The sequence below is a fragment of the Muntiacus reevesi genome, chromosome 10 (assembly GCF_963930625.1).
Source record: "Muntiacus reevesi chromosome 10, mMunRee1.1, whole genome shotgun sequence".
NCBI classification, from domain to species: Eukaryota; Metazoa; Chordata; class Mammalia; order Artiodactyla; family Cervidae; genus Muntiacus; species Muntiacus reevesi.
Genome location: NC_089258.1, coordinates 20,794,255 through 20,813,195, shown reverse-complemented (window position 1 = coordinate 20,813,195; position 18,941 = coordinate 20,794,255). Strand labels below are relative to the sequence as shown.

Here is an 18,941-nt window from a genome sequence, read left to right as displayed (position 1 = left end):
CTATTGATTTTGTTTTTCATTACATCAGTTTCTGCTTTTTTATCTTTGTTATCTCCTTCCTGCTACTTGATTTGGCTTTATTTCTGTTCTTTTTTAGTGTCTTGAGCTAGATACTTGGGTCACTGGTTGGAGAAATTTTCTCTTTTCCAAAGTAAGCATTTGTTGCTATAAATTTCCCTCTTGGTACTATTCTAGCTGTGTCTCACATATTTTGATATGACGTAGTTTCATTTGCATTCAATTCTACGTATTTTTGAATTTCCTTTGCAATCTGTCCTTTGTCCCAGGGATTATTTATAGGCATTTTGCTTAATTTTCAAGTGTTTGTATATTTTCCTGTTGTCTTTCCTTATCGATTTCTAATTTGAATTCATTGTCATCAGAGAACATACTTTGTATGATTTCAATTATTTTAAACTTGGTTAGGTTTGTTTGCTTTATGGCTTGAGCTGTGGTCTATCTTAGTAGATATTCCATGAGTACTTGATAAGAATGTTTATTCTGTTGTGGTTTCATAGAGGACTCTACAGACGTCTATCAGACTCTAAGGTTGATTATGTTGCTCAGTTTTGTATATCCTTGATGATTTTCTGGAGAAGGAAATGGCAACCCACTCCAGTACTCTTGGTTGGTAAATCCCATGGATGGAGGAGCCTGGTAGACTGCAGTCCATGGGGTCGCTAAGAGTCGGACATGACTGAGCGACTTCACTTTCACTTTTCACTTTCATGCATTGGAGAAGGAAATGGCAACCCACTCCAGTGTTCTTGCCTGGAGAATCTCAGGGACGGCGGAGCCTGGTGGGCTGCCATCTATGGGGTCTCGCAGAGTCGGACACAAACGAAGCGACTTAGCAGCAGCATCTGATTTTCAGCACAGTAACCTATTCATTGCTTGGAGTGGGCTGTAGAAGTCTCCATCTATAACTGTGGGTATATACAAGCATTTCTGACTTGTTTCTATGACAAGAATTAGTTCATAATACACATGTAGTTACACTATGCTCTTCTCATCCAACAATGCCTTGTGAAATCCAGTCAACTATGATAAAACTCTAACTCACTGTTTTAAATGTCTGCACGTTACTGTGTGGTGTTAATACACCACAACTAATTCCATCATTCTACTGGGGGGGCATTCGCTTTATTTTATGGGTGACGATTCCACTGTCCTTCTTAATTGTGATTCTGAGTTTTGATGATCAAGGTTGATGGTTGGAAGTTCACAATAGTTGTATGGCCTATAGTACGAGGGTAGGAGGGCAGAGATGAGTCTGCACTGAGTCTTTTGATAAAAGGAATTGTGATGCTGAAAATCATCTGTTTCTAGATTATAGTGAATAATCCACAAAGTAAGCCCTATCATCCTTTCTTGGAGAACAGAGCACCTGTATCTTAGATAAATGTGAATTTACCTCTGTCATGGAGGCACATGAACAAATTATCCTTCAGTTCAGTTCAGTCACTCAGTCATGTCCAACTCTTTGCGACCCCATGGACTGCAGCATACTAGGCCTCCCTGTCCATCACCAACTCCCAGAGTTTACTCAAACTCATGTCCATCGAGTTGGTGATGCCATCCAACCATCTCATCCTCTGTCGTGCCCTTATCCTCCCACCTTCAATCTTTCCCAGCATCAGGGTCTTTTCCAACAAGTAAGTTCTTCACATCAGGTGGCCAAAGTATTCGACTTTCAGCTTCAGCATCAGTCCTTCCAATGAATATTTGGGACTGATCTCTTTTAGGATGGACCGGTTGGATCTCCTTGCAGTCCAAGGGACTCTCAAGAGTCTTCTCCAACACCACAGTTCAAAAGCATCCATTCTTTGGCGATCAGCTTTCTTTATAGTCCACCTCTCACATCCATACATGACTACTGGAAAAACCATAGCCTTGACTAGACAGACCTTTGATGACAAAGTAATGTCTCTGCTTTTTAATATGCTATCTAGGTTGGTCATAACTTTTCTTCCAAGGAGCAAACGTCTTTTAATTTCATGGCTGCAGTCACCATCTGCAGTGATTTTGGAGCCCAGAAAAATAAAGTCTGACACTGTTTCCATGGTTTCCTCATCTATTTGCCATGAAGCCATGGGACTGGATGCCATGATATTAGTTTTCTGAATGTTGAGTTTTAAGCCTACTTTTTCACTCTTCTCTTTCACTTTCATCAAGAGGCTCTTTAGTTCTTCACTTTCTGCCATAAGGGTGGTGTCATCTGCATATCTGAGGTTATTGATATTTCTCCCGGCAATCTTGATTCCAGCTTGTGCTTCATCCAGTCCAGCATTTATCATGATGTACTCTGCATATAAGTTAAATAAGCAGGGTGACAATATACAGCTTTGATGTACTCCTTTCCTGATTTGGAACCAGTCTGTTGTTCCATCTCTAGTTCTAACTTATCCAGTTCTAAATGTCCAGTTCTAAATTATCCTTAGGACAGGACAAAACTCTAAAAATAAAATATACACTAATCCAAGCAATCCCACCAAATTTTTCACATGAGCAATGTCTCTTAAAAGTAATTAACGAACTAAGACATAAACAAATAGAATCCAGGATATCATGAGATTGGGACTGTTGATTGAGTGAGAAATGTTTAACTTGGAGAGAAGAAAGCAAGGGAAACATTCCTCCAGCCATCAAGTGTAATCCAACAAGGACCAGCATTAGACTGGTCCCTCCATTAAATAGCATCCCGACTCTAAGAGGCTGGAAATGGCAGCTGACCTCTCACCATCCCTCTGACTGTGGCCAAGCCCTAGTCAAATGCCATGCCCACTCCCACCTCCACAGTGTTTCTCACTCTGGCTCTCTTGCTTTGAACACCCTCCACCCTTCCACCTACCCAGATCTGGACAGTCTTTCAGGACCCAGAAAAAAATTCCACACCTTCTGTGAAGCCTTTCTTGATAACTCCAGCCACCACCAATCTCTCACTATGCCATTAGTGCCTTATTGAACATGAATTTTTTTTCTTTCTTTTTAAAATGGAGCAGCTTTTCCTTCTCAACTGGATCACAAATTCCTTTTGTAAAATCACCCTGTACCTTTTTCACAATCCACAATACCTTCCACAGGACAAGGCAAGTAATTGAGTCCTCAGAAAATACTTGTTGATACATTCCATTTTCCCTCATTCTTTTTCATAAATCCACGTGCTTTAATTAGAGGTGGGAGCATGTGGAAGTGTTCAGTTTAGCTTTCTGTTTGGAAATGTCCTGGTGACATTTGGTCATACAACATTTTAACTTAATAATGATTATTCATGGCTCTCATTAAGTTGATTCTCTTATTGAAATCCTTCTGCAATTAGCGTTAGAGAAAAGGCAATATAAAACAGAATTCATGGGTCCGCTAATAAGGCCTCTGATCTAGGGAACAGCCTGTGAAGACTTTGGGTGGGCTATGTCATACATGCCAGTTCACAGAAAGAGCAATCATCAAGGGATTTGTAAACAGAACAGAGGTCAAAATGTGCCTCTCTGAAGTCACATTCTTAATCACCAACCAGATATGACAGGCCCACAGGTCACCCTCCTAAACAGTCTCTTTCGCTCTGTCATACACCCCAGTGTCCTCCAGCCACCTCGACGCCTCCATTTTCACGTAGTAAATGTTTGTCACAGGCTCTTTACCCAGGGACGTTCTGGGGAGAGCCAGCTGACCTCCTTTTCCACAATGTATGGCCAAGTAACCCTTCTCTGGAGAACGATTTCTTGAAAGCAGGGACCACTGAATTCATGTTAGGTTTGCAGGAACTCCAGCAACATGCATCTGGCAGGCTCTCACTCAGCATGGATTGAACTGGTGAACACAAAAACAGGCCTACAGGGCTGTGGAGACCCTGAGCAGTAACATGAACTCTACCTCACCAGAGAGACAGGAGGGAACAGCGGCCCCAAGTTCTTGAAAGCTAACAGTTAATAGACTCTCCATCTCAAGGGACAGGATTTTGAGAAAACTCTAGGAGACAGTGAAGGACAGAGGAGCCTGGCGTGTTGCAGTCCATGGAGTCACAAAGAGTCAGGCACAACTGAGCTACAGAAAAACCACAACAGCGTTATTCCCGGCCAAGATGGAGTGGACAGAAGAGGCCCAGAGAGGAAAAATGGGCTTTGAACTAAGGCCAGAATTGCAACTGGTTTGGGGAAAACAAGTTGTTTTATGAGGCTGGAATACTGGCGGGGCAAGAGTTGAAGTTCAAGAGCTAAACTGAAGCCAAATCGTGAACATCTGGGTGTCATATGAAATTCATTTGGATTGAATTCCATAAGCAAAAGCAAGCAACAGAGAGATTTTAATTAAGAAGATGAGATATGCATTTTACAAAGATAAATGATTCACCACATTAACAGAAGAATGCAAAAAAACATATTTACTCACTAGATGCTGGAAACTAATTTGAAAGTTTTTGAAAACTAAGGTTATAGGAAATGTTTCTTAACTTGTAAAAGGGTATATGACAGTAAATGTCCTCCTTTATAGTTAAGTAAGAGGATTCACTTTGTAGCCAGGAGTGAAAAAGTCACCTTCATCAATAGAATTGATCACTGTTCTCTATATCCCACAAGTATCATAGGAAAAGATTAATATTAGCTAAAACTTACTGTATGCACAGGCAAAAGTATTTGCCCAAATGGAAATATGTGTGTAGAAGAATATTCATTATTTTACTGTGATAAATTGGAAACTATCTACATGTCTAACAATAGAGAACTGACTAAATAAGTATTAGCACTTCCAGATACATGAATATTGGGCTTCCCAGGTGGCTTGGTGGTAAAGAACTGCCTGCTAATGCATGAGACATAAGAAACATGGGTTCAATCCCTGGGTAGAGAAAATCCCCTGGAGGAGAATATGGCAACCTACTCCAGTACTCTTGCTTGGAGTATCCCATGGACAGAGAAGCCTGGTGGGCTACAGTCCATGGGGTCTCGAAGAGTCAGAAACAAATGAAGCGACTTAGCACACACACATGCACATATATGTACATGCATGTATATTGTGCATGTAACATTGTGCATGAATATTAAGCAAATGCCAAAAAGAATGGAGCAGAATTATAAATAGTAATACTGAAAGATTTCCAAGGCATAGTAAATTTTAAAAAAAAGCAAGTCACAGAACAATGTATGTAGAATACTTTGCTTTGTGAAACAAAAAGGGAAAAGAAAAGATAAAAGAAAAGAAGGGGGAAAAGTGTGCATATGTGTGTCTGGAAATACAAATAGCAAACAGGTGATGGTGATTATCTATGAAAGGAAGAAAATTTGAAGGGAAGGCAGTTGAGGGGACACTCTGAAATATCTAAGTAAGACTATATCATCTTTTTTATTTAATTTATAAAAGAAGAGTCTTTCCCAAAGCAATCATCGAAGACTGGTTAGTTCACTGTAATAATCACAGCAAGAGATGGTGAAGGTATGAATTAGGGCAAAAGGAAAAGCAAAAGAAGATTTGAAACCCTGTGGAGTAGAAATGATAGCTCAGTGATTGAACAGATACAATGAGTTTAGGAAAAGGAGGCATTCAAGGATGGCTTTGAGGTCTTGAATTTGAGAAGTAGGTGAGCAATGACACCATTAACTGAGGTGGGAAAGGTCATGAATTCAGTTTGAGATTTGTTTCATTTAAGGGGCCCTGAAAGAGAGAGTGGGCAAGTTACATGGACAGTGAGCAATACAGTCCTGCGCCCAACATACGCCACTGGCCTTTGACCTATGGCACTGGTCCAAGCCACCATCAGTCCTTCTTATTTCCTCCCAACTGTCTCTATTTTTATTCCTGCCCTTCCAATCTGTTCTCCACACAGAAGATAGAATAATCTTTCAGAAAATCTTCAGTGGTTTCCTACTGTACTTGCCTGGTGCTGGCCAGCCCCTGGGGACCCTCCCCTGACTCAATACACTAATTACATTGGCTACTGTCAGTTTCCATCTCCTCCTAGAATGGGACATGCATGCACACACACACACACACACACGCACACACACACACTCACTCATGCTCAAACACATCTGCATACCAATTCCATCCATCTTCCTGGATATCTAGGGCTCCACTTCCATATCACCTCCTCTGAAAAGCCATCCTTGATTTCCACATCCTCACCACCAATGTGATCTCCTGGTACTTTCTCTCCTCTGTCTCCACCACTGGCTCCAAAAGAGAAGGAATTATGCTTATTTAATCACCTCTTTATCCCCAACACATAACCCCAGGATGGGAGCTCAATAAACACTAATTGAATAAAATAATTGGTTAGTAGATTGACGGAGGAGTTAATGAAAGAAGAGGAACAGAGAGGGTAAGACTGTTCATAAATAATCCAGGAATAGAAATGAGGAGAAAAAGCAAAGAAGAACCTTCATGGCAGATGCCAGGAGTCTGGGAGAAAGGCTGTGAGGTGACAGCACCAGATGAAGTGGGTTTTCGATTTTATAAATAGGGGGTCACCGAGGAACCTTTTCCAGACTCTGTCCACAGGTCAGAAGTCAACTGACTCATGTTGGCATGACTTACGTGAAAGAAAGTGAAATGAGGAAGGTGGAGAAGAGAGGGAAGAAGAGATATTTGGAGGGGGATTTGTTTCAGGTGCAAGCAGCGTAAGGAGGGAGAAGGGCATGGTGACCCACTTCAATATTCTTGCCTGGAGAATCCCATGGACAGAGGAGCCCCGAGAGCTACAGTCCCTGGAGTCGCAAAGAGTTAGATACGACTGAGCGACTGAGCGTGGCACAGCCTAAGGAGGAAGTCCAAACCATCAGTTATATTTTATAAAAAGTAATACTCAAAACTCAGCACTTCTAAGTATTGTGTGACATGGCAGTATCATCCACACCCTTGAAGTTAAGACTCTGCAAAGCTGTGTTACTACACATCTTTTCCCACCTCCCAAAACTATTTACACCACAAGAATTGGCAGACCCCGGGAAGATCCCCCGGAGCAGGAAATGGCAAGCCACTCCAGTATTCTTAACTGAAAACTTCATTGACAGAGGAGCCTAGTGGGATACAGTTCATGGGATCTCAAAAAGTTTGACACAACAGAGCACACACGCACATACACAGCACATAAGTCATGTTTTTGCCCAGAAAGCCAGGTGTTAACTTTTCTCAGCAAAAAAACTTTTCTCAGCCCTGGGAGTCTTAACCAACAGATAGTGCATGAGTGAGAGAGGGTGGGGCGGGGGTAGGGCGCGACAGAAGTGGGGAATGCAATTAAAGGACAGGAGTTTGTGGATCACACAGGAACATCAGGACCTCCCCTCCTCCTAGCCATCATGTGATGATTTTTATTTTCTTCTCCCATGTTAGTGATAAGTACTAAGTCACTCTGCAAACAAGGTTATTATCTATTACAAGAGTTGCTACTTCCAGTGAACAAATTCACAGCTCAGTCCTTTAGAGAGAGCAGCCACCATCACCTCACAAATAACCATCCTTAAAAAAAAAAAAAAAAGAAAGCAGTGTTTGGGGACTTCCCTGTGGTCCAGCGCCTAAGACTCCATGTTCCCAATGCAGGGGGTCCTGGTTCAATCCCTGGTCAGGGAACTAGATCTCACATGTTGCAAATAAGAGTTCTCATGCTGTATGAAGATTCAAGATGTTGGGCTTCCCTGGTGGCCCAATGGCTAAGGCTCCGAGCTCCCAAGACAGGGGGCCTGGGTTCAACCCCTGGTCAGGGAACTAGATCCCATATGCCATAAGTGAAGATCCTGCATGCCTCACCTAAGACTTGACACAGCCAAATAAATAAAGAAATATTAAAAAAAAAAAAAAAAAATTCAAGATGCTGAGTGCTGCAACTATGACTGGGTGCAGCCAAATAAATAAATAAGATAATTTTTTTAAAAGCAGTGTTTGGACTCCCCTGGTGATCCAGTGGTTAAGACTCCAGACTTCCAGTGCTGGGACACAGGTTCTATCCGTGGTCAGGAAAGATCCTGCATGCCACACTGTGAGGTCCCCAAAATAATAATTTAAAATTTTAAAAGCAATGTCTCTAGCCCAGAGACCAGGAGGAGAGTCGGAAGGGGGGCTCCTGAAGGAGTGAAGCCAGCAGAACCAGACAGGGACAACCAAGGCTGACACATGCGAGAATCAGGATTTCTAGACTGGCCCCAGCTTCCATCAGTTACAGAACATGGACAAAAGATAGAAGCTTCTCAGAATGTGAGCTCAGGAAAGTCTCGAGTGTCTAACAGTGCTTCCTCTGGCCCAGGACTCAGGCCAGCTTGCCCACGTGATGATCAGCCTTTCACACAAAGCCCAGTTTCTGAAAGGGACCAGCCCTAGCTACTTCCACGCTCTGGCAATATATACTCTTCATTCTGTAATTTGCTCAAGGTCACAAACAGAAGCTCACATAAAACCACTTTTTAAAAATCTATGAGGAAAAAAAAATCTATGAGAGCAACTCTTAAATTGATAAAACTAGGCCTATAAATTATTATTATTATTTGCAAGTCAGAAAAAAAAAAATACACGGTTTTCCATGTTAGTAATGACTCCCAGTGTGGCTTCCCAAGTGGCTCCCCAGTGAAGAATCCACCTGCCAAGGTGGGAGACACAGGAGACATGAGTTTGATCCCTGAGTCAGAAAGATGCCCTGCAGAAGGAAACGGCAACCCACTCCAGTAGTCTTGCCTGGAGAATCCAATGGACAGAGGAGCCTGGCAGACTACAGACCATGGGGTCAGAAAAGGAAGTGGACATGACTTAGTGACTATACAACAACAATAACACATGGATCTAGAAACATCTGTTTCCCTCCTAGAGCCTCTGTCCCTGGTTGACAGCCTGTACACAGACACTTAAGGGGCTGTATTTCCACCAGTGAACTTGTTCTGGCCTCGGTGATAATGTGAGGTGTGACACCTCATGTATCAGGCCTCCACTCTGAGCAAGTGTCAAACCACAGACACGCTCTTGCCACTGGTCCCATAAAGACCTGTTCCACAGCTCTCCTGCTGTGCAGGGGTCAGAGCTCATCTGTCTCAAACTCCAGGGCTTTGGTTTGAGATCCTGCTTGAGGAATTTTTAAAGGTGTCTCCATTTGGTGCCCAGAGAAATGGTAAGAAAACCTGAGATACTTCCAGGAGATTGACTTCGTCGTTTCTTATCTTCCATCTCCATTCTTTCAGGGTACATGAATCTCCCTAACTGTTGGGGAGAACTGGCGGCCATCCTAGATGAGACTCCAAAAGTTTGTGGCTATGCCTCTGATGGAAAATTTATGTGTTAACTTGGCTAGGCCACCCGGTGCCCAGACAAACAGTGATTTTGGATGTTTCTGTGAAGGTGTTTATTGATGACTTCAACATTTAAATGGATAGACAGAGTAAAGCAGACTGCCTTTCCTAATGTGGGCAGGTCTCAACCAATCAACTGAAGGCCTGAATAGAACAAAAGACTGAGACTCCCCTGGGATAAGAGGGAATTCCTCCTACCTGACGGCCTTCAAGCTGGGATAATGGCTTTCTCCTGCCTTTGGACTCACACTGAAATGTTGTCTCTTCCTGGGTCTTAAGCCTGCTGACTCATTCTGCGGACTTCTCAGTAATCACATGTGCCAATGCCTTGTCACGAATCTCCTCCTATACGTACATCCTATTGGTTCTCTATCTCTGGAGACCCTGGACTAATACACTGCTATAAAAACAGTTTGGGAGAAAACCTGTTCCTCAAAGAGTCATCTGGTTGCTAGAGTGTCAGAGGTGGGGTGGTCCAGAGGAGCCTGAGCAAGGTGGGTGGTGGGGTATAGCTCCCACCCCATCCCCTGGGGATGCCCACCAGCGGTGCCTCCTGGAGCCCAACATCATCACCTTCAAAGAAAAAACCACAAGGGCTGCCCTACCGTCTCTGCGCTGAGGACCACAGCATCTAGTGCAAGGGTGTCCCAGTGCCTGTGACCCCGAACATGCTCTGCCAGATGTGGAAGCACTATGAAACCCAATCCTGCAACTTCTTCATCAGAACCTCGAGTTCTGTCTGAGCGCCCCAGCCCTGCACGATTCAGGAAGTGGGGGAGGCCATGAGCTTGCAGCTGGAGAAGCTGACTCTTGGGTACCTAAGGGCTCATCAGACCATCCTCTCTTTTTTTATGTTGATTCTTTGTATGCTCTGTGTGTCTTTGAAAATCTCCATAGTACATGTTTAAGTTTTATAACAAACGGTTTATGGGACTTCTAAGACTGTACCCTCCCAACGCAGGGGGGCTGGGTTCAGTCCCTGGTCAGGAAATTAGGTTCCACTATGACAACTAAAAGTCCGAATGCCACAGCTAAAGATCCTGCATGCTGCAAATAAGACCTGGGAGCAGCCAAACAGTAATGCATACATTTAGAAAAAAAAAAAAAGAAAGGTGTACAAAAGAATCAGGTGAGAGACATCACAAAGCGGCAGGACTGCCAGCAACAGAAGGTGGCCCGTCAATGTCTGGGCTTAGAGTCCATGACCGTGTTTCTCTGCGGGCCCTGGGACCCATCGCATAATGGGTCCCAGGCCCCAGAGACTGCCTTCCTTATCATTCCTGCCTTATAGAAACCATTCAGCATTAGGGGACAACCGTCTGTTCCCCCAAACACCCTCCTCCCCGGGGTTGGGGGAGGGCAAGGGTCCTCTCTGCTGAGCAGGCTGTGGGGACTTCTGCTTAAACAGGCCTCTGCTCCGTAATCAGCGTCCAAACCGAGGACCAGATGGAAAGGAAGTAAGAAGCATGTGCCAAGTCCTAGGAGGGAAAGGGGTCTTCAGGATCTGACCCGGGCAGCACAGCGGTCCCAGCAGAACCGAACAGCGCACACACACTGAATCTACCTCCAGGAGGGCCAATGAAAGGGCTGGTTCTTCACCATGAAGAACACTCAAAAAACAGACACATTTTCATGGTTTCATCACCAGAGATGAAAATATTGTTTCTCCCTCTTTGGGGGTAAGCATAAGAGACCCTGATTTTATAGTGTTTCTGCTGAAAACCAGGTTAGGGGCTAGTTTTCCCTCAACAGAGCTAGAGCTGTGCTGTGGATTTTCAAAAAATTTTTAAACAGAAGATTTTTATATGGGCAAGTGGCATTAGAAATGCTGAATATTTGCAAAAGCAATAGGATTGAACCTGGTCTGTGAGTCCCTTTAGACTGCCAAACAATTATGTTTAATGGAATTTGATAAAATAAAGTTTGTCAGAAGGGTCCCAGCAGAGAGGCTGGGTGAAGGCCAAGTCCCACTGAGTGTGGAGTTGGTACAAATTTAAATTTCTTAAAATTTGGAATGAAATCTTTGCTGCTTTTTTCTGCCCATTCAATAGACAGAAGTGAGGAAAGGGGCCTTTGCTTTAGAAAAACAACACGCTTCAGAAAAACGAGGATGGCTTCAAGTCAGCTTGCAAGTAAGCAGCTGGGACCTCCCTGAGTAAGATTCTACACTTCCACTGCTGGGGACAATGCTTCAATCCCTGGTCAGGGAAGTAAGATCCCTCATGCCAGGTGGTGTGGCCAATAAATAAATAAATATAGAAAGCAAGGAGCATCATAACAACAAGCTCTTTGAACATTCTTCCTCAGAAAGTCTCGGCTTAGAGGGGTTTCAGGTAGCTCTGAAGCTGTTGAGCATCACAAACACCAGTGATAAGGTGAGGCTCCTGCCCCTTGACTCTCCCATTTCTGTAGCTTCTCCTCCGGCACCTGGGTTTCCCTACAGCCCCTGCAGGAGATGAGACCATGGCTAGGAATGGAGATCTCAGCTGGAAGGTGGTGGAACTTGCCAGACCTCTCTTGTCAAGAAGCAAGGCAAGTCTGAGCCCGGAAACTGAGAGCCAAAGACCAAGGATGTCCTGAGCTGCTATCATCTACCAGAGCAAGGGCAGAGACTGATCCCAGCCTGAGTCACTGCAGAGTCAAAAAGATGCTAGAGGAAACCAGTTCCCCAAGGAGAGCAGCAACTGGTCCTCTCCTCCCAGGTGCATCACAGGTACCCATAGCACCGTCTCCCCACCAAGGTGAAGAGAACAGCACTTCGTGAACCATGGAAACTCAGCCTTTGACCCGGCATCTTGTTGGAATTCAGTGGTTCTCGTGGAGATTCCTGACCCTCGCCCTCCAAGTTTAACTAGTGTCTTTCTGTTTATTTTAGGAAAGCAGCACCACTCCCAGCACTGGGAGGCACAGACTGATGCGTGTGTCTGTATGTGTGTCTGTGTCTCTGTGTGTGTGTGTGTGTGTCTGTGTCTGTGTCTCTGTGTGTGTGTGATTAGTTGCTCAGTCATGTCTGACTCTTTGCAACTCCATGGACCAGAGCCCACCAGACTCCTCTGTCCATGGGATTTTCCCGGCAAGAATAATGGATTGGGTTGCCATTTCCTCCTCCAAGGGATCTTCCCAATCCAGGGATTGAACCCGTGTCTCCTGCGTCTCCTGCATTGGCAGGCAGATTCTTTATTGCTGAGCCTTTACTGCTAAGCCCTGTGGGAAGCCCAGACTGACACACATCAGCAGGTTATTGTCTCCACTCTGGTGGTGGGGAGGGAAAAAGCTAAACCACATGGGGACAGAATGATTTGTTGGTTTTTTTGTGGTTTTTTTTTTAACCTCAACTGAAAATCAATGCTTATGAATTTGCAGGACCAAAAGCAACTTGTAAGATTATTGTGCAGTTGCATGGGTGCACGCGTGCGTGCACACACACACACACACACACACACACACACACAGAGTCAACATCCACCCACTCAGCAGGACATTCTTACACTTAATTCCTCCCACCATAAAAACATTCTTCATCCACTACATATTGTAAATTTTTTATGCTAAAATTCAATTTTTTTCTTGTCTTTTATCCAGGAAATTGATCATTTTTTGCATTTCATCTGAAACTATCGTTCTCTGAATTAATTCCATGTAACTTCATTTGTCCTTGGGTATTTTCATTTGAAGTGTTGAATCCTCACTGTGCTTTCCTCCGAACCCTATGCAACTTTCTGGGCAGTAGCACCATGGGGTCTGGTCTTGGCCGCAGCCACCCAGCAGGCACGTGACCCAGGGAAGCACACCTTGACACCATGGTGCAAGCCGGAGGCCCCTTTCTTCCAGATGCACAAGGTTCAGGAGCAAAGACCTGCCCCAGCCGTGACAGGCTGACCTCTTGAGCCCGCACTCTGAGGTGGCCAAATGGATCTGGGGTCCTGGGGTCCAGGAGCCCTGCAGATTCTACACACCCAGGCCATGTTCCTGCTTGGAGATACCACAGCCAAGCAAGAGGCAGCAGGCTTCACACACCCTTCAGAACAAGCCAGTTGGCTGGAAAGCCAGCCTCTTACACGTTTTACATGTCTGTTGCCCAAGTGTCCCATTATCACAACTTTGCACAAATGATATTCATCATATATGACAAATATGAAAATATGACATATATTCCAAGATAAACCCAAGTGGGAACGTAAAGGAGCAAGAAGTCCACTCTTTGCAAGATTTAAGTTTCATCAAAAGCTTGTCTTTCAGAATTATTTTCTCTTAAATGTGAATGCAAAAGTAATGAATGAAATAATCAGGCATTTCTGGAAATACAGCATTTACTATTTTCTAATGACCCTGTCCAAAGTCATTACAAGTCGCCCACTCTGTGTGTGTGTACGTGTGTGTGTGTGGTGTGGGATATGTGTGTGTGTGTGTGTGTGATGTGGTGTGTGTGTGCATACACACTTTTCACACATCTGCTATACTTGTCACATTAAAAAAAAAAAAAAGCTGTCATGCTTTCCAGATCAAATAAATAATTTTGTCTACTAATCTTACAAGAATTTCTTAAACTGTTTTTCAAATCATTTCGACAGCTTACATATAAGCCATGCATTTATGAGATTCTTCAACAATTTTAAGAAAAAAATCAACTTTTAAAATTGTGTTGTACATCAAGGAACAACTTACTAATCTAGAATTAAAATAAAATTCAATCAATCCCACCACAATAATATATCATGACTATACATGAAATAACTTTGTTGGTGACTGTTTAATATGGCCTTACTTAGCTCACAGTTATCAAAAGAATACAGTGCTAAGAAAAGAAAAAAGATTTTAGATATTTTTTCTAAGAATAAATTTAAAATACTTTTAAAGACAGTGAGGCAAGTGAAAAAAAATACCAATTAAGAATAAATTTTAGAGTAAGAGCAGTTAATAAAGACCACCTATAAAAAGCAATAGAACATTTATGAATAAAATGAATAATTCATACACCCTAAATATCATCAGAGTCACAAATGGGAGAAACAAAATAATTTTTAAAGAGCTCTTGTAAAAACAAGGCTTCATCCCAAAAGAAAAACAATCCAGCACTTCAAGAAATAATTCAGTAGTTCTCTGATTACTAAAATCTCCTATAAACAGCTCATAATGTGAAGCTATTGTCAGTAAAGACATAGCACCACTCTTTGCAGACCAAAACCTTGGCTGTCTGAGGGGGCTGTCAACAGGATTTAAGGATGAATAACTTACTTTCTCTGGTGGCTTTCCTATTGGCTCAGTCGGTAAAGAATCTGCTTGCAATACAGGAGACTTGGGTTCGATCCCTGGGTTGGGAAGATCCCTTGGTGGAGGGCATAGCAACCCACTCCAGTATTCTTGCCTGGAGAATCCCATGGACAAAACAGCCTGGTGGGCTACAGTCCATGGGGTTGCAAAGAGTCAGACACGACTGAGCGGGGAAGTACAACCTACATTCTCCCTGGGTTCCTGGTGATCAGCAAGCATCTGGACCTCCTGATTCTTGCTGTGGGCACTCGGGTCAGCTCTGAATGTGGTCACTTCTTATCCTGATCCTGTTTTGAGCCTGTGGTGTCGTGTGCTGTAAAGCGAACTCTTCTTCTAGAGAACCCTCCCACCGAGGCCACAGCTAACTCAGGTGTAGCCCACACAGTACTGCCTTCCATCAGGGGTGGTCAAGGCTGAACCTCAAGATAAGCTTGCTTCAAATGACTCTTCCGCAACAGCTAGTGGCTATTTTAAAGAACTGACCCCCAACTGTTCTTGGCTATCTTTCCTTCCTAAACTGTTCGCCCTGCAGATCTGTGGGTAGAGCATCCCAGTATTGCCTTTGGGACCTGCTAAAAATCAGTAGCAGCCCCCATGGGCACTCAGGCTCCCCACCAGCTTGGATTTCTAGGCAACAGAATTTGAAAATGCGCAGCAGTGTCATCAATACTTGTCTGTGTGTCTCTAGGTCTTTCAAGCCCAAATGTAAATAGTTTTAAAATAGAATTATAATGAAAATATCCATTGCTCTTTGTTGTTACGATTTTCCTTTATCTCAAGGACAGACTTTCTTGTTCTGTTCCTTTTGTGTCACCAAAAAAGAAGAAAAAAACACAAAAAAATCCAGTGTCAGGCATACTGAGGCAGGTACAAAGGTGCCACCAATGGGTGTCCCGACGTAAACAAACACAAACCTGGACCCTTGCTCATTCGCATAATCTCATGCTGTTACTAACATCAGATTCAAGAGAAGGCACGAAGGACAAATTAAACATGCTCTGAGCTTGGAATTCTACTGCGGCTCAGGTATTACTATTTTTAAATTTTCAAATCCTTCATCAATTAATATTACAACCTGCTATTCAAACAATTTGGTGTTTCCTAATTGATACACCAGACTTCTATATTTTACAATGTCCATTTTCATGTAAGTAGATTACATTGAAATATTTTTAAAGAATAAATCTGTGTGCAATATCTTAATATTGTCTGTAGGTAGATATATCTGTGAGACAGGAAATCTATAATTATACAGCAGATGAGTCTTCCAGGAAACTAGAAAACATTTGGGGTTTTCCTTAATTTAGACATACATTTAAATCAAAGAGAATAATAACAAGTTCTCTCCCAAACTCTAAGCCTTTAGATTTTGCTGTTGATGTACAAGCAAGTTATAAAGACTGCCCCTTTTCTATCTACCAGAGATCTTTCAAAGTAAGGACACCAATGAAACTATTTGCAAGTCAGCCAATAATACCAGGTTTCTTTCTTCTTTCTTTTTTTTTTTTTTTAGTTTTGTGATCTTTCAAGAAAATAAACTCATGGTTCTAAACTCAACAAGGGCAATTCAGAAATGTGCACTGACAGAAGGCCACGTGATACTGTGAATCAAATGTGCGCAGAAGAAATTGTCCTTTAGTGTCTGGACTCCTTTGCTGGGTGATTTCAAACTTCTCCAGGGAAGCCTGAGCTTATATTCCTGTGACGCCACCATTCCCCACTGAAGATGGACCAGGCGACAGCAAGGAGCACTAACAGGTCATGCTATGATCCCCCCGGTCACTACGATCCTCTGGCACAGAAAAATGACCCCAAATCCAGAAGGCTCTAAGCAGACCCAGCCTTTCAGTTATCTGAGTGCTGTTCTTGCTTCGGGGTTGGGGGAAGAGGGTGTCACAACCTAATACTCCAGCACAGTAGACTAGATTGCTTCAGCCACAACTGACATTTAGAACTGGATGTCAGCCTTCATCCTTCAAAAAGCAAGAGTAAAGCCTTAAGCAAAGCAAGTTGTTTTTTTAAAGAAAACTTTAAAGACATAAGTTTGAAAATTCTCCCTCCATTTGGAAACTACCCTCTATGTTCAACATGACAGGTATAAAAACCTTTGCCAACATCTGTCTAACATGGTTCTTTTTTTTCTTCAGATAGCAATTATACTATATTACACATGCCACAAGTAATATACTCTGGCATCACTTCTTAACCTCAACGTTGTCAGGGGTTTTGTTGTTTGGTTTTGTTTCTTCTTTTTCCCTTTTGTTTTCGGCTCCTGGTTATGTAACTTAAAGAAGGCATACAAGAGGAATATCCTTTTTCTTTCACAATAAACTCAACCAGCTGTGCATACTTTATGTTGGTCTTCCTCCCTTTTGTAAAATATATGATTAATTCACTCTCAGAAGCTAAGAATGAAGATTAAATTAAAAAGGAGACCCAAAAGGAGAACAGGTCCATTTTTAATACTGATGATCGCATTCCTCTGTTGGTACTTTTGAGATAGTTAAAGATAATCCACAAAGTCAACTGTTTCCTTTAATATTTGGTTCAAAATTATCAAGATATATTTTGCCAGGGGATGTGGTCTGTAGAATTTTGAAACTGGATCTGTAGGCAGTAAGTGTTAATATCCACTAAGAGCCTGCAGATTTCTCAGTGCAATTGACAACACTGTAGAGAGAGTGTGCATCTCATTTCTCTTAAAATGAAAAGTCATGCCTTGGAGTGACCAGTCTGAAATAATGTCATTTTGGCCCCTTTCCACTGTCTGGAGGCTGTCTGCCCAGCTGGAAGAGCGCTGTGGTGATTCTCTGCTGCCCAACGACCAGAAGGATGTGATAAGCATGTGGCAGGCCAGTGGAAGACTGCTAAGTATTTGTTCTTTAAATATCATAGAATACTTGCATAAGAGAAGAATTTTGTGGACTACATCAGGCATGATTGTATAATTCTCTGTGTTGGAGGAAAAAAAAAAATCTACTTTCCAGCCTGTGGCTCAGCTTCCTTTAGCCTATTTAAAGGGAAGGCCCGAGTCCCCGGGGAAAAACAGTCCCAAATTTCCTTCTGCTGCTGTAAACCAAAGCAGGTATGGAAGGAAAGGCAGAAACCAAAGAAAACCTTACTGGCTAAGAAACTGCTATCTATTTGGTATACAGGACAGTACTTGGGCTGCACTGCAAGGAGCTGGAAATTCTTGCTGAGGGAGAAATAAAACCACCTACTCCGCCGCCGGGGGCAAACACAGGAGAAGTAGTGACACCACCTGCCTTTTTCATCGCAGGGGCTGCCCAGTTCTTCCAAGTGTGAACCCCAGGCAGACGTGATGCACAGTTCCCAGGGAGAGTGGTCCGTGCCGAGAGGGGTACTGGCCAGACACAGGGCAAAGCTCGGTGGCAAAGGCATGCCAAAGGAGCGCAGCCAGGGGAAACCAGGGCAGTGAGGTCACCGATTTCAAACCTTCTCCCACTGGATGCGCAATGGGCGCGTTTGCTGAGCTGGGTCCCCGCTGCCAAACGAGCTGGCTGCGAAAAAGTGCGCACCCCCTGGCCTCCACGGCGACCCACTGTGCCGGACGCCTCTGCGCCCGGGCTTTCCCACCCGGCGGCCCGCGCCCGCACCCACCTTGACGACGTAGGTGACTCCGGCCCCCAGCACCTGGTCGCTGGCGTGCGGGGCGCGGGGCGGCGGCTCGTCGCCGGGTCGGCCCTTCCTGGCGGCGCGCATGGCCGGGGCGCGGGGGCCGGGGGGCGCGCTGCCGTCCGGGGCGGCCAGGCTGGGCGCGCTGCAGCTGCCCGAGAGCCGCGCGCCCGCCCGCTCCCTGGCCGCCGACAGGCCGCGGAGGCCCGAGCTGGAGAGTTTCAGGTGGGACACCTTGTGGAGCAGATGGCCCAGGCTGCCCGGCCCATCGTCGGGCGCCCTGCGCAGCGCTTCTCCGGACACCAGGTAGGGGGCCGCCGCCGGGGCCGCGCGCGCCGCCGACACCTTGCCACCGCCGCTCACCGACAGGTTGTGCAGAAGGTCATCGACCGATGTCACCGAGTCATTCCTGAAGCGGTTGTACTTGGTGCGTGGAAGCATGCCCCTCCGTGGGCTCGCCGCATCCGCCCGGGCGCTGCAGGTGCCGGCCCCGGCGCAGGCTGCCGCGCATAGCAGGCGAGCCGCGGTCCCCGGGGCGGGACGGAGCGGCCGGGACAGCAGGCTGGGGGGCGCGAGCAGCGGCGCCGGCCTCCCACCGCTAACACCCCGCACGGCCGCGGCCGCGCAGCCCCGGCCCCGGACTCGGCTGCTGAGGGCGGTACGTTCGCTTTGCAAAAGTCATAGTTTCCTCTGCTGCGCGCCCAGCTGCTTGGGGCTGCTCACAGCAAAAGCATGACTCACTCCGAGAGGAGACCCTTCTCAACAAAGGCT

General features: G+C 44.7%; 1 protein-coding gene across 1 annotated transcript in view; it reads right to left on the bottom strand.

Moving 5' to 3' along the window:
• Nucleotides 1–18,621, bottom strand: part of SHC3 (SHC adaptor protein 3) — a 177,265-nt gene extending 158,644 nt beyond the window's left edge. The window contains exon 1 of the mRNA XM_065947329.1: nucleotides 18,156–18,621. Coding sequence (XP_065803401.1) covers nucleotides 18,156–18,611 — 456 coding nt within the window. The 5' untranslated portion in view covers nucleotides 18,612–18,621. The remainder of the gene's footprint in view (nucleotides 1–18,155) is intronic.
• Between the last annotated feature and the right edge of the window lie 320 nt (nucleotides 18,622–18,941).